At 39.8% G+C, this 13,488-nt stretch overlaps 1 protein-coding gene across 1 annotated transcript in view; it reads left to right on the top strand.

Annotated features, from left to right (window-relative positions):
* The window catches only part of BAIAP3 (BAI1 associated protein 3), a 554,780-nt gene that overhangs the window by 464,570 nt on the left and 76,722 nt on the right, over positions 1-13,488 (top strand). Inside the window, exons 21-23 of the mRNA XM_077449095.1 lie at positions 1,919-2,067; positions 4,058-4,181; positions 13,211-13,354. Coding sequence (XP_077305221.1) covers positions 1,919-2,067; positions 4,058-4,181; positions 13,211-13,354 — 417 coding nt within the window. The remainder of the gene's footprint in view (positions 1-1,918; positions 2,068-4,057; positions 4,182-13,210; positions 13,355-13,488) is intronic.

The raw sequence follows: 13,488 nt of genomic DNA, 5'->3' as shown, positions 1-13,488 counted from the left end.
CAAAAACCTGGAATAAATGGATTATCTTAATTTTTTCTGTTGAAGGGACAAGCCTCCTTGGGTCATAAACCCCCCCCAAGCTACTATTCAGCCTGCCCGCCACCACCATGTCTCCCCCACTCTCCTTCCACCCTCCCCCCCTTCTTTTCCCTTCCATCCCCTTAAGCTGAGAACCCTTCCCTTACCCTGACATACCTCCAACACCAGTAGTGTTTATGTTCTTTAGAAAAGGTGAAAAAGAAATAAGGGTGAGCCCTTTGCCGCTTGACGTTTCCACGGAATTTAATATTTGTGAACGTACGCCACTTGAGATATGACTGTTTGACCCAATGTTTAAAGCTATTACGTAAGCTGGAAATATGGCATGCTTGCATTTATTTTATGCACTGTTTATAGGGTCTGTATCTTGCAGAAATATTTACAGCCCTTTTGTACTGTTGGCGCCTTACCCTTTTTTGTTGTCTAATAAAAATTCTATTTTTGAAAAAAAAAAAATTATTCTCAGCTGTACATTGTAGGGTGAAAAGTTAAAATAACCTTAACCCAAAAAAAAGAGTTTTTCCACCTAGAGGGGTAATATCAAAGTAAACCTAAATATAAGTAGATAGTTCAGGATGTCTCTTCTTTGTGGAACGGAGACATTGCACATGATAAGTAATATACAGATTGATTTATGAAGCTGTATGGTAGTTATAGGAAGCATACAACAGTTCATGATCTATAGTATATGCTATGTTTCTTTCACACCTATAGCTAAACTGGCACTAGCAGGAGAGCATTATTATGCAGGCATACTCAGTGGTGTTACTAATGAATGTAAAGACTGGAAATCTGTGGGAAACATATTGTTATTGCTATCCAATGGTGCATCTTTTCAAATATGACATTTGCTGTAGCCTAACCAATGGTAAAAATAATTAAGTATTGTGAAAAAATATTGGCCCCCCTCCTCTATCATTGCATATTTTGGACATTGTTAATTTTATATCTAAACCAAAAAGCAATATAAAGATAAACCTATCTCAGGTTTACATACAAATAAGGCACACAGGACTTTTACAGAGCATGGAAGGAGGGTCATACATCAAATACAAAGAACAGCGAGCATACATCCCAATAATGGGCCTTATTAAATGAAAAAATATAATATTGCCAACTATTGCAGAACTAGCAAGTATAACAAAACAGCATTGAGTAAATGTAAGATCATAGAAATCTGTAACAGCCACGCTTGTGAGCACAATAGAATTGTCATTGGATAGGTAAAGGGAAATGAGAGGGGAAGGAAAAGGGATCAAATACCTGAGATTACAACCATGTCAATGGCAGAGAAAGAGAATATAAGGGAAAATGGAAACTAAAAGAAGGGCATAGTAGAAAGAAAAAAAAAAATAGAAAATAAAGAATAGAGGAAGAAATGAAGTCGTCCATGAACCCGCTAGTCTACAAACAAATACCGAATCCATGGATCCCATGTCTGTTTAAACTTCGAGGTATTATTCTGGAGGATACAGGTGAGCCTATCATGATGATAAAGTTCAGTTTGCTTTTAACATAATCTTTGGGCACCATAGGCTGTTTCCAATATTTTGCAAGACATGTTTTTTTAATCTTTATCTATTATTCATGTTATACAACAAATGTAATAAAGGAAATCAGAAAGAGCTTAATACATTTTTAGGGCACTGTACATGACTACTGTGTTCTTACATAGTTTTATATAGTTTGTCTAAATGAAAAAAAGACACAGTTCCATCCAGTTCAACCAACAGAAAAAAACACAAAAACACAAAACACACAAATCAAAAAGCTCCAAATACACAATCCTTTACCTGCAGTTGCTCCAGGAGAAATTGTGTGCGAGGAATCTCCAGGACACAGTCAGCTTTTGCATGTTATATTATTTTTTTCTTTATAGGTGGCTGATGAAGTAAGCATTATAATGGAAAACCTAAAGACATCAGAGCATGAAGAGCCTCAGGTCACCCATGCTATTGGGGAAACTCTGTTTGAACTTTATATCACCCTCAATGAACTAAGGCGGTTTCGAGATTATCTACCCTTAAAGTATGTGGCTTTTTGTTAATTCTTGGTGGGATGTTTAAAAGTTGGTTCATGCAGTTATATGATCTGACAGGTTTACTTTAAGTTCAAATTTTATTTTTAACTCTGTATATCTGGCTTACAAGACAAGAAAAGGCTTTTTGCTCAGGGTCAAGGTGATCTTTTGAAGGTAGAAGCATAGAAAAAGAATACCAAGGTGTCAGATTCGTCTCTCATTTTGCCTGAGCTGGATTGAAATTAAAAGCAAGATTTTTTTTGCAATGGGCATCTTTTAAAAGAACACCCCTGCTTAGTCATTATAAGACAATGTGGGTAATTAGACTCTGGACGGCCGCACTCCAAAGCAAAATCGGTGCCTTTATTCAAAAAAATCTCAGGAGCACTACAATGAATAAGCTATGAATAAGCACTCTCTGTAGTGTGAAACGTGTTAGCTGTTGTTGCTTCTTGCTGTGATGTCACTTGTAGTGCTCCTGTGATTTTTTGAATAAAGGCACCAATTTTGTTTTGGAGTGCGACCATCCAGAGTCTTCTAATTACCTACATTGTCTGCATGCTGTGGCTCACACCCAGATCTCTCTGCCTGGAGAAGCTATTTTTGTGCTTTCTGGATCTGCCTAGAGTGGTGGTACTTCTCTTATCTGACTTTCTGGACCTTAGTCATTATAAGACCCATTGATAGTTTTTCTGAAATTTAAACCTAAAGCTGATCTCCAGACAAAAACCCAAATCCATGAATGAAACATATGTAGGAGCTTTTTTACACATACAATGTTGTCTGACAGTTTAACCAGGGTGGTGACCTGTCATTTCTCTACTGTAGTTGTGCAAAACAGCTTGGCCACCTCCCAGCCCCATTTATAATTGTACAGTGAAGGAGCTGAATTATGATGTCATCATGTTCCTTTTCTGTATATTTACATGCAGCATATCTAATTGATTCTTAAGCTGGCTACACATTATACAATGTGTTGTTCATTTTCCTTTAGATTTACATTCAACTGTGTAGTGCAAGGGCCTGCCTGATTGCATTCAATTTGAAAGTGTTTAGGTTTGACCTCATATTATGTGGTTTTGGTAAATCTACAGGAAAATTTGTACAAGAAAATTGTAGCCAGCTTTAGTCCTGCCCTCCCTTCTTCCAGACTAAAACCTACAGCACAGAAGATTACACAAGGCTAATTAAATTGAGGTAGCTAACCTAGTTCTTTTTAGAAACACACTTAATAATTTGTAATGAATATCTAACTGCATTAACTGGTATAATTTTATATCGGCCAGGAGTTCACCTTTATTGAATGCCTTAATTGTTTTTAATTGCATACATTTAATGGTGCATTTTACAAATACTTATGCCTCAAGATACCCTGGGGTGAGCGAGTTTGGTTTGTGATTTTTGGGGTTCTGTTCTGATGTTGAGAGGAATTACACTGTCCGCAAAGTCTACTTTATGCCCAGAACACACTAGCACAGAATTGTATTGCAGACAATACAATAGATTTTGCTACAGATACCTTTTCTTCAAGCACTTCAAGAAAGTAGACACAGGTTAAAGGATTTCTCATTTTTAAAGTTGAGTGGATTTCACCTTTGTTCAAGACTGTCACTGAGGGTTCTTTGCTCACCTTGGCATGGCCCTGGCAAGTCTTGTGTGTTCAGCCAAGATACTCATTACTGGCCTGTGAATTCTCCATGGTTTTGAATGGAGAATCTGCTGGAAGCCATGTGAGATGAAGAGACTCTTCGGTGAAAAGGAAAGTTCTTAGCTTATCTTGGCTGGAGGATGATCTGCTAGCTAAGGTCACGGGCAATAGTAAAGTTCTGCTATAGTGAAATCATTTTTTAGTTCATTTTCATTTTCACACCACATTTTTGTTATTGAAGTTTTACCTGGTTATTGTCTGAATAATACAGATAACACTTGTAAAATAATTAGTTTTTCTGTTGTGTTGCCTTCTTGTGAAATTTTCCTCACACCACAATTTTTTCACAGAGACAACAAGTCACTGGCCTTGATGGGGTTTCATGAATTGTTTAAAGTGTCCATCCACACATGGCTGCAAACTGTGCATGAAAAGACCTGTGAGAGAATACATCGGGCTGTGGAGGTTGATAAGGTAATAAGGACGTGTGTGTTTACAAAATATAATGTACACCTGCTATACATTATACAATTTTCTTTCCTTCAACCTGTGGTTGAAGGAAAGAAGATTCCTTGATTACCCCATCAACACAGTCAGTGTTAACGGGGAAGTCCCTCCAGTTTCACAATTATATTCTGACAGCAGGAGGCTTCCCAGCTGTCAGATTATAATGATTATAGCCACCAGCAGTGATGCATGAAAAAAAAACTCCACAGGCTGGTTGTACTGAAGTTGATCGATAGATTGACTTCAGTAAAAACAACCTGCCCATAGATGGATCGAAATTTGGCCAGATCCTGCTGAACCAATATATGTATTAAGTGTCTGCCAAGGACATATATCATCTTACTGAGCTTTAGAAAACTGTTGGCCATTTTAACATGTTGTTTTACATAAATGCCTGAATGGAACCATTAGGTCTATTTCACACATAGTGCAGTGACCATCGCTACAGTGATCTGTGATAGAATGTAGACATATCGCAGCATCCTGGGCTGGATGTCTCAGCATGGTGAGCTGCTATACAGCGACAGGCGATCCAGCTCAGAATACTGCAATAAACCACTGCGGTTTACTGTGCAGCAGTTGTTCATTGCTGTGTGAACAGGTCCTAAAGAATAAGTCAGCCAGTAAAGTCTGCTGATGCTCTTCATCTTATCTAAATAAGGCTCACCAAATACATTACATTCTGAATGTATAATCTTTGTACAGTCTGTTTTGGTTTACTAAAACTGTAATATGAGGACCTTCCTATACAATTCATTCAAATTTATTTAATTCAATGAGAAATGTGATAGGGTATGGGGGAGTTGGGTCAGCTTCACATCCACTGTGTCAGAGCGATGGTTCCATGATACTTATCTTTATTTTCTATCTCTGTCACATTCTGTAAGATGCTCTTGTGATGTCTCTATTTAATTTTGTATTGATCATTAGTTGATTGGTTTCCTTTACCCCTATGGATCACCAGGGGCACGTTTGCTAATGCCTACATATTCCTGATCAGATTTACATGGTGTTTATGTAACCCTTCCCATGTATATATTTTCAGTATGATCTGTACTTGTTGCTTATGTGACCCATCGATAGCAATGTTATTGTAGTCACTGATACTATTGTGTTGTTTTGTTTTTTTGTTCTTTGTTATTACTGTTATGTGTATATGTTTTGATACTTGTAATTGCATCACAAATTGAAAAGCAGAAAAAATAATTTTCCCAAAAATGTAATCCAATATGCCCTCATACTACATAATTGTTGGTGAGAGCTAAAAGAATTTACTGTCAGATTGTAACATGTGTGGTGAGCTTTAGTGCCACAAAATTTGCCATGTGTTACAGCGTGCTACAATGCAGGCACATTGTCTCAGTGCATGGGGGTGTCATTCCTCTGCAGTGTATGTGGTATTGTGTCACAGGAAACAATCACCCCAGTTTGGCTTTCTACTTCTTTAGCTAACTGCAGTGAACTTGCATGACGATTTGCTTCAACCCTTCTCATCAGAAGACACTCCTGTCGAGGTGTTAACTTCTGTGGACAGCCTGGATGTCTCTGTGAGATGGTTGCAGTTTCAGCTTTGTTACATTTTTGTATCATCCATGGCTTTTTTTCTCAGAGAATAGGTGCAGGAACCCCCCCACCCCCCCCCTCTTCTGAGTCACTTCTTGTCTCCACCCACTACCCACTTCTGAGCACCGTTCCTTGGTTTCACCACCCATCCACCTCCCAGTACTGCCCCTTTTACAGAATACAGAGACAATTATCATTTTGTGGTGCTAAGTAATTTGTATAGAATTTGTTAATGATAGCAAGAAAGATATTAAAATAGATCCCCCACAGCCAGCAGCAATAGACCCCCCTGGCAACAATATATTTGATCAGAAACAATAGACTCCCCAGCAACAATGGACCCCCACAACAAAATACCACCCCAGCAGCAACAACAGATGCCACCAACATCAATAGACTCTCCAGTAGCCAGTATCAATATACCCCTCTTTGTCAATAGTAGATCTCTTCCAGCAATAATTGACCCCCAGCAACAATAGATCCCCCACCAGCAAAAAAAGACCTCCCAGCAACAATAGACCACCACTCAAAAATAGATCTGCTCCAGCAACAATAGATCGCCCAGCAGCCAGCATTAATAGACCCTTCAGCCCACCCCAGAACCCCTTGCTATTACACACAGTACACAGTGCTGAAGGTGCTGGAACTGCGTTCCCCCATGTTCCCACTGAAAAGAAGTCCTGCTTTTGCTACAGTATTCTGACTGATAAGTAAAGCTTTGCTGATCTTCTTGTAGCCTTCACCTTTCCTGTGAAAAGAAATAATTTTCTTTCTCAGGAATTGTAGCATTTTTCTTCCATGTGGTGCCATTGCTGACAGCATGAAATGGGAAGAGGTTTTCTTTTTAAACATTGGTTGGGAAGAGGTTTTCTTTGTTAAGTAACACTCTTTTATAATCAGCTGTCTGCTGGACACCTGTTTAATTAATAATTAGACTCATCTGTAGTTGAATTCTTGTTAATTAGGATTTTGTTGTCTAAAATTTAGCTTTGCTCCTAAGACTTTAATTGGGGTGTATTCATTTTTGCAACATGGTCTTGAATGAATTTGTTAGGATATATATATATATATATATATATATATATATCATATAGTTTTGTCCACAGTAGCCCTATTTTACCACAAATGGCCAGAATAATAGGTTAAAGAGGTTGTAAACCCTTACATACACCCACAATGCACCAAGATTAAACAAGTCCTCCTACATAAGTTGTACTCGTTTATCTGCTACCCTCTCGCCTCCTTAGCCCCCTAACGCACATATTTCACACAGCATTTGTCACGTACCTGGTTTGTGAGCCTGACGAGTAGAGGAGGGCCTCTGGTACCACACCGGCTTGTGGGTTACTGAAGGTAAGACAGCAGCCACAGAAGCACAGTTGCATAGGAGTGCCTGAGATCAGGTCTGTAGTCTGTATGGCTGGTTGTCTGTGGATGGATGTGCAGCAGACAGGCAAGTGGTGGTTAGGCAGACCAGGGCCGTGGCAGGCTGGGATTGTAGCTAGAGCAGGATCCAGATGCTGATTGCAGCGCAGAACCATGACAGGCTGGATGAGTGGGTGCAGGGTCAGGCAAGCCGGATCAGTAATGTTCAGATAGATAGACAGAGAAGCAGGTAGAAGAGGAGTCCAAAAACAAGCCGGGTCAGGGTATCAAGCAGACAGCATTAGTGAGAACAACCCAAATCAAGATCAGAGGTCAGCACAGGTAACAGGTCAGAACACACAGAAGCTGCAGACCAAACAGCAATGAGTCTATGCAGGAACTCAGTTTAAATAGCCTGCCTGGCGTATGCACATAAGCCGATGCGCGAGTGCACATGTGCGTGCGCTGGAGTGCCAATACGCTAGTGCGCATGCGCATAAACCAAGAACCTCTGAGTGTACTGTGGACCTGTCTTTCCTGACAGAATTTCTGAGCTTCAGAAAGCAGCAGGTGGGGATATGATGTCACACTGCACAACACAGAGAGGAGAGCTGAGTGTAATTTGAGACCTGTATAGAGGGACATGGCAAACCCTCCTTTACACATTCTCATTGGGAATCATGCACAGTTGAGGCCGTCAACCACCCTCTGTGTGCTGGAGGGAGGGTGGGGCCATCTCCCCAGATTGCATGGTGTCAGCATAGACTCTTATAAGTGGCTCATGGAGACAGCAGAGGAATGACAGCAAATCACAATTGGTGCTTTGGATCAAGGCAAGTACACACTATAGAATGATATGCTTTTCATTTCAGAGTTTTACAGACACTTTTTCATTTCAGAGGGTTTATAACCACTTTAAACAGATTTCTGTAGAATATTTCAGAACTTTTCGGTTCAGTATTTGATTTTTCTATCAGCCCCTTGCAGCAATATACAGCTTTTGGATCTTACTTGCATCTTCATAGATGGTGCAGCCAGAGGCTGGGTGCCGCACAATTCGTAAAAGAAAACCAATGAGCTGGCTTAAAAAAACATAAAAGTCTGAGATCATACATCAGGAACCCTTAGCAGGCTGCAGAACCTTCATCTTTTACGTTCCCCCGGGGACAGTGGCTCTTTCATATGTAAGTAATGGAGGATAAATTTGGAACTAGTGTAAAGTACAGAAGAAAGGACAACAAACAGAAAACACGATTGGAATTTCTTTGATTAGGCTTTTTTTTTCTTTCCTTCACACTTGCAAATAGACGGGCGTTCTTAACATATGTGTTTGTCAACTAACTAAATGGCCTGCTTTTTTGCAGCTGCATTACATTATGCTAACAACATAGGGAAACATCAGGAAAACATGGTTATTGATTTATTTGAAGCCAATTCATCTTTATTAAAGTGGAGTTCCACCCAAAAAAAAATGTCATTAATGTGCATAAAAAAAAAAGCTTGGAAAAATATATATTTTTTTACTTACATTATAATGCCTGTTGCTATGTGGTCCCTCGAAATCTGCCTCCTTCAGCTCCTGGCTCCTGCCGTCACTTCCCTTGGTGCAGGAAGGGAGATCACCTCTCCCCCCTCCCTCTAGGCAAACATCTGGGAAACGTGACAGGTCCCAGATAATTGCACGGCGCGTTGCGGCTCGCACATGCGCAGTGGGTGGCAGTGGGTGCCCGGCTGTAAAGGGAGGGGGAAATGAGCCGGGCTTTGATCCCACTCATCGCTAGACCCTGGGACAGGTAAGTGTAAGATTATTGAAAGTCAGCAGCTGCAGTATTTGTAGATGCTGACTTTTATTATTATTTTTAAGCCGAACTCCACTTTAAAGTGCTTGCAAACCCCGATTCCCCTCTTCTTGGATGTCCTCGATATTAATGTGCAATATCATACAAAACAACTAAGTACCAACTGATTAATAATAATAATGTCCTTCATGTACTTCAAGTGTTAACAAATATAAAATAAATCAGTTCATGATATTGACAGTTGATCAAAAGTGCATAACTGTGAAATTCATATCCAAAAAATATTCATAAGATTCCAAACCACTTCTTCCTAATAACCACTGTGCTCTCAGTGTTCTCGCCCTAATGGTGTGATATACAGGCATGTAAAATCATATCCAGCTTGGTTCTCTCCAGTCAGTATCTCATGCCAGGGTCCTCTGTGAGCCTGTAGTAGTGACTCCCAATCGCTAGGGTGCCTATATCCTGTTAGATGTTCCTCCAGGATAATATGGTGTTGGTCCCTTTAAGAGCGTCTTACTCACATGATGTATAGTTACTCCCATGCCATGGTAAAATAGAGAGGATGCCCCCATAGTGTAATATTGTAAAAGGAATGCTTTATTATAGTTAAAATGATGCTTTGTCAAAGAAGTGAATGCATATAGTAATTGTATCTATGTAAGCAGCATTTTACCTATAATAGGTTTATCTTTATAGTTTGAGAGCCATCACTTGGTAGGGCAGGAGTTACTCAATCACACAAACAATATTATACTTGCCTGCTTTGCGCTAAACGATTGATCCAAAACCCCAATACTCCTCTTCTCGGGTCCCCTGCAAGTGCTCCTGGCTCCTTCTCTTCATCCAGTGCCCCCATAGGAAGTCTCTTGATGTGGGGGCACTCATGCAGGCTCACTCCTGAGCCATGCTGCCTGTGTCCATAGACAGCAGGCCACGCCCTGCACTACCTCATCACAGAGTTTGATTGACAACAGTGGAAGCCAATGGTTCCCACTGCTATGGATCTGCCCTGTGAGGAGGGACAGAGCAGAGAGAGCTGCTGCTCTCATGGATAACACTGGATCGCGAAGGAGCTCCAGTAAATATAAGGGGTAGCTTATTGGGAGAGGGGGTAGATAAATAAGTTTTTTTACCTTCATGCATAGAATGCATAAAGGTATAAAAAACTTGATCCTTTAGAACAACTTCAAAGCAGAGAATGCATTGCGGTAAAATACCTTCAGCCTTTAGCACCATAATAAGTGATACAGTGTAAGTTTACACTATTTACTTTAAACCAGACTTTTTAGTCTTTAAGGCCGCGTACACACGCGGGGACTGTTCGCTGAAACTGTCCGCCGAAACCAAGTTTCAGCGGACAGTCCGCTCGTGTGTGGGCTTTCAGCGGACAGTTTCAGCGAACAGTCCGCTGAACAAGGTTTTTCGGAAATTCCGAAAAACTGTCCGCTGAAACCTTGTTTCAGCGAACAGTCCCCTCGTGTGTAGGCTTGTTCGTCAAACTAAGTTCCGCGCATGCTCAGAAAGGATTTACACGCCGAAAGTTATAATGCAGTGTATAGGACGTCGTATTTTTCGTCCCGTCGTACGTGCCGTTCACGTCATCGCGCACGGTTTCAGCAAACTGTTCGTCCGTCGTGTGTGGCCATGTCCGTCCATGCTAATTTTGAGCGGACTGTTTGCCGAAACTGTTTGACGGACAAAGTTGGGCGAACAGTCCTCGCGTGTGTACGCGGCCTTACTCTGCCTTCCTCTGGAACAAAGCTATGAACATGTGAGGGGTTTAGCTTGATGGACATCAGTTTTTTCCCCCAACCTTATTACCTATGCAACCATGTAAGATAAAAGTGTTGTAGCACATAGCAGCCTTTGAGCAGTGATCTCCCATTATTTTGGTTACCATGAATCTCTGCACTTTTCACATTATTGTTGATTTTTGCTGAAACCACATTGCAAGGACTGCAGAAGCTGTACACACCTGGAACTCAGACATTTCACCAGCAGAGTGTCTGAGGGCTAAAATGAACTGTTACTTATTGACTCACCATCTAAAAATAATGAAATATCAGGTTTGGTTTGAACTGACTTTTAAAAAGGAAATGAACTCTGGAAGCTGTGTCCAAAAAAGATAGGCAGAGGGCAAATGTCTAGTTCTCAGTATTATGTGCAGTTTTTCTTTCCCGATTTACTAACGTACTATGTCTTACTTTGCACTGTGTCTGTGGGGGCAGCCATCTTTGTATCGTCAGGGCTTTGCTTCCTCATATCAGAGTCTCCAGCAACACAATAGAGACATCACCAAATCCCACTTCAAATCTCCTAAGACTAACAATCAGAGCCAGCAGTGCCTTTTATCTCAAAGGCTGTAGGCACAGGATTGCCTAGGCACACTCACATAACAAGAAGTGCACTGCTGTGTTTCAGGGTAAATTTATTTCAAAAGGTAAGTTTTTTTTAGGGGGTCTATATAAGTTAACTTCAATTATTTATGATGGCTTTACACTTAAGATTACTGTCACCCAGTCTGGCTTCTTAGCTTTCAGGCCAGCCACAGTCAGGTTAGGAAAACTGTCCCAGTTATTATTTTTCCCCTGATAAGCCAGCACCACCATACTGTTCCCCACTCATTGAAGCTACTTGAAGCTCAACTAAATCCAGCATCACATTCAGGGTGAAAATGATTTTTTTTTATCAGTCTAAGCAGACTGAGGGGTCAATTCACTAAGCTTTACTGCATGCAGTAAGGGTATCAATGTTGTTAATTTGCATGAATCATTGCATGCAGTAAATAAAGTCAAATTCATTAAAAAAAATTATGTTTTTGCAGTACACAATGAAAACAAAATGTCAGTAAATATCACAAAAAATTGTGCGATAATCTGTTTAAGTCCAATTCACAAATGAAACAAGAACAAAAAAAAGTGCGATATTTAACACCACACTTTTGGTGGCAGTAACCAGTGTGTTACCAGAAAGAGGGGTCTGTTCAAACCCCCACAAAGGGACATCTCCCCCCACCAGAGCTCGATTCCACCCACAGTGGACCCACAAAAAGTTGACACTATTCCACCAGCAGTGGGCACACACAAATGTGGCATTATACATTCTAAGTACACAAGTTTTTTTTTGTTTAATAAATCAAAAAGGCATGATGTGCAGTGCAAATTAAATGCAAACATTGGCTGAAATTTAACATCAAGAACTTTAAAGAAAAAAATAATAGAAAAATATTAAACTTTGTTGACAAAAGTGCAACAATGGAGTATGTCAACCATGACAATTACTCCAGCTAGAAGTGACCTCTTGAAGTGGCCACTTTTGATTATATACACAATTACAATTGGATAGGAACATGAAAAATAAATAAAAATGTTTAAAAAAATGATTTAAAAAAATATAGTCACGTTTTCTTTAGTTTTCACAATATAAACATAGGCAACAGCACAGAATCGGGCCAAAAACATAGAATAATCTAGTAAAGAGCACTCTCAACAGCTCTAGTGCCATACATTTACAAAAAAAAAAAAAAATGTATGGATTTAGTAAAGGAACAAACAGCTATTTTCAGTCAACAGATCCTCGTGAGAAAGACATAGCTTGGATAACCAAGCATCAGGAGACATACATTTGAGAAGGTAGTTCAAATGTCAATGCCTCCAAATACAGATTACTGTAAAAAATGTTAGATTAAAAATTATTTTTTTGCAAAAGAAAAATAACAAACATGTTATAATGTAAAATTTTATAAGAAAATGACCTTAAACAACCCTTAACTACCGACACGCGATAAATGACCACATGAGAAAATGCATTCGTTACCAAACAATCTAAAAAATACCGCATTCGTTATTGAACGCTAAATTCAACTGATTTACTGCATGCGTTATTTTACTGCATTTTATTCGTTGTTATTTAACTCTTCGTGAATTGACCCCTGATAGTCATACATTGAAAGGCATGTATCAGGCGAATGCCATCTCATGTCTATGGTATCTTCTGACACTTCTCCAGAATATGGTTTGGTCCATATTCTCATCAGAGATTTGTGTAGATGGCAGAAAGGGAAAGCTGCAAAGGGAACCTGTCATTTTTCCTTCTGGTCCTTTTTTGTTACTGTCAGCCATTCATAATGTATATCTAGCTTCAGACTATCTTGGATTTATGTTTATTTTATGTCAACATTGGCAGCATTGTTGAACTTTTCTTGTCCTGGTGGCTTGTGAATACTGTGCAGTTTGTTAATTCAGCACTTTTGTCTTGTTCTCACAGCTAGAAAATGTGGACTCTCTGTCCAAGCACAGCAGCTCTGCAGTTGATGTCACAATCTGCTTCTCACAAATCAAAGAATTCTGGGCACAGCTTGCTTGGCCAAACTCCTCTGAGGCATTCGTATTTTTAACACAGCTCTCTGATGTAAGTTATGAAACAAATGCACAATAAAACAATGGGTTCTAACTAATATCTTGAAGGGTATGCAGGTTAACATACTGAAGTATTATTTAGGCTACTTTCACACTGAGACACTTTACAGGCGCTATAGCGCTAAA

This window comes from Lithobates pipiens, unplaced genomic scaffold, assembly GCF_037356315.1.
Source record: "Lithobates pipiens isolate NorthernLeopardFrog02 unplaced genomic scaffold, aLitPip1_a1.2 Scaffold_22, whole genome shotgun sequence".
NCBI lineage: Eukaryota > Metazoa > Chordata > Amphibia > Anura > Ranidae > Lithobates > Lithobates pipiens.
This window is presented reverse-complemented; position numbering and strand designations above follow the sequence as displayed.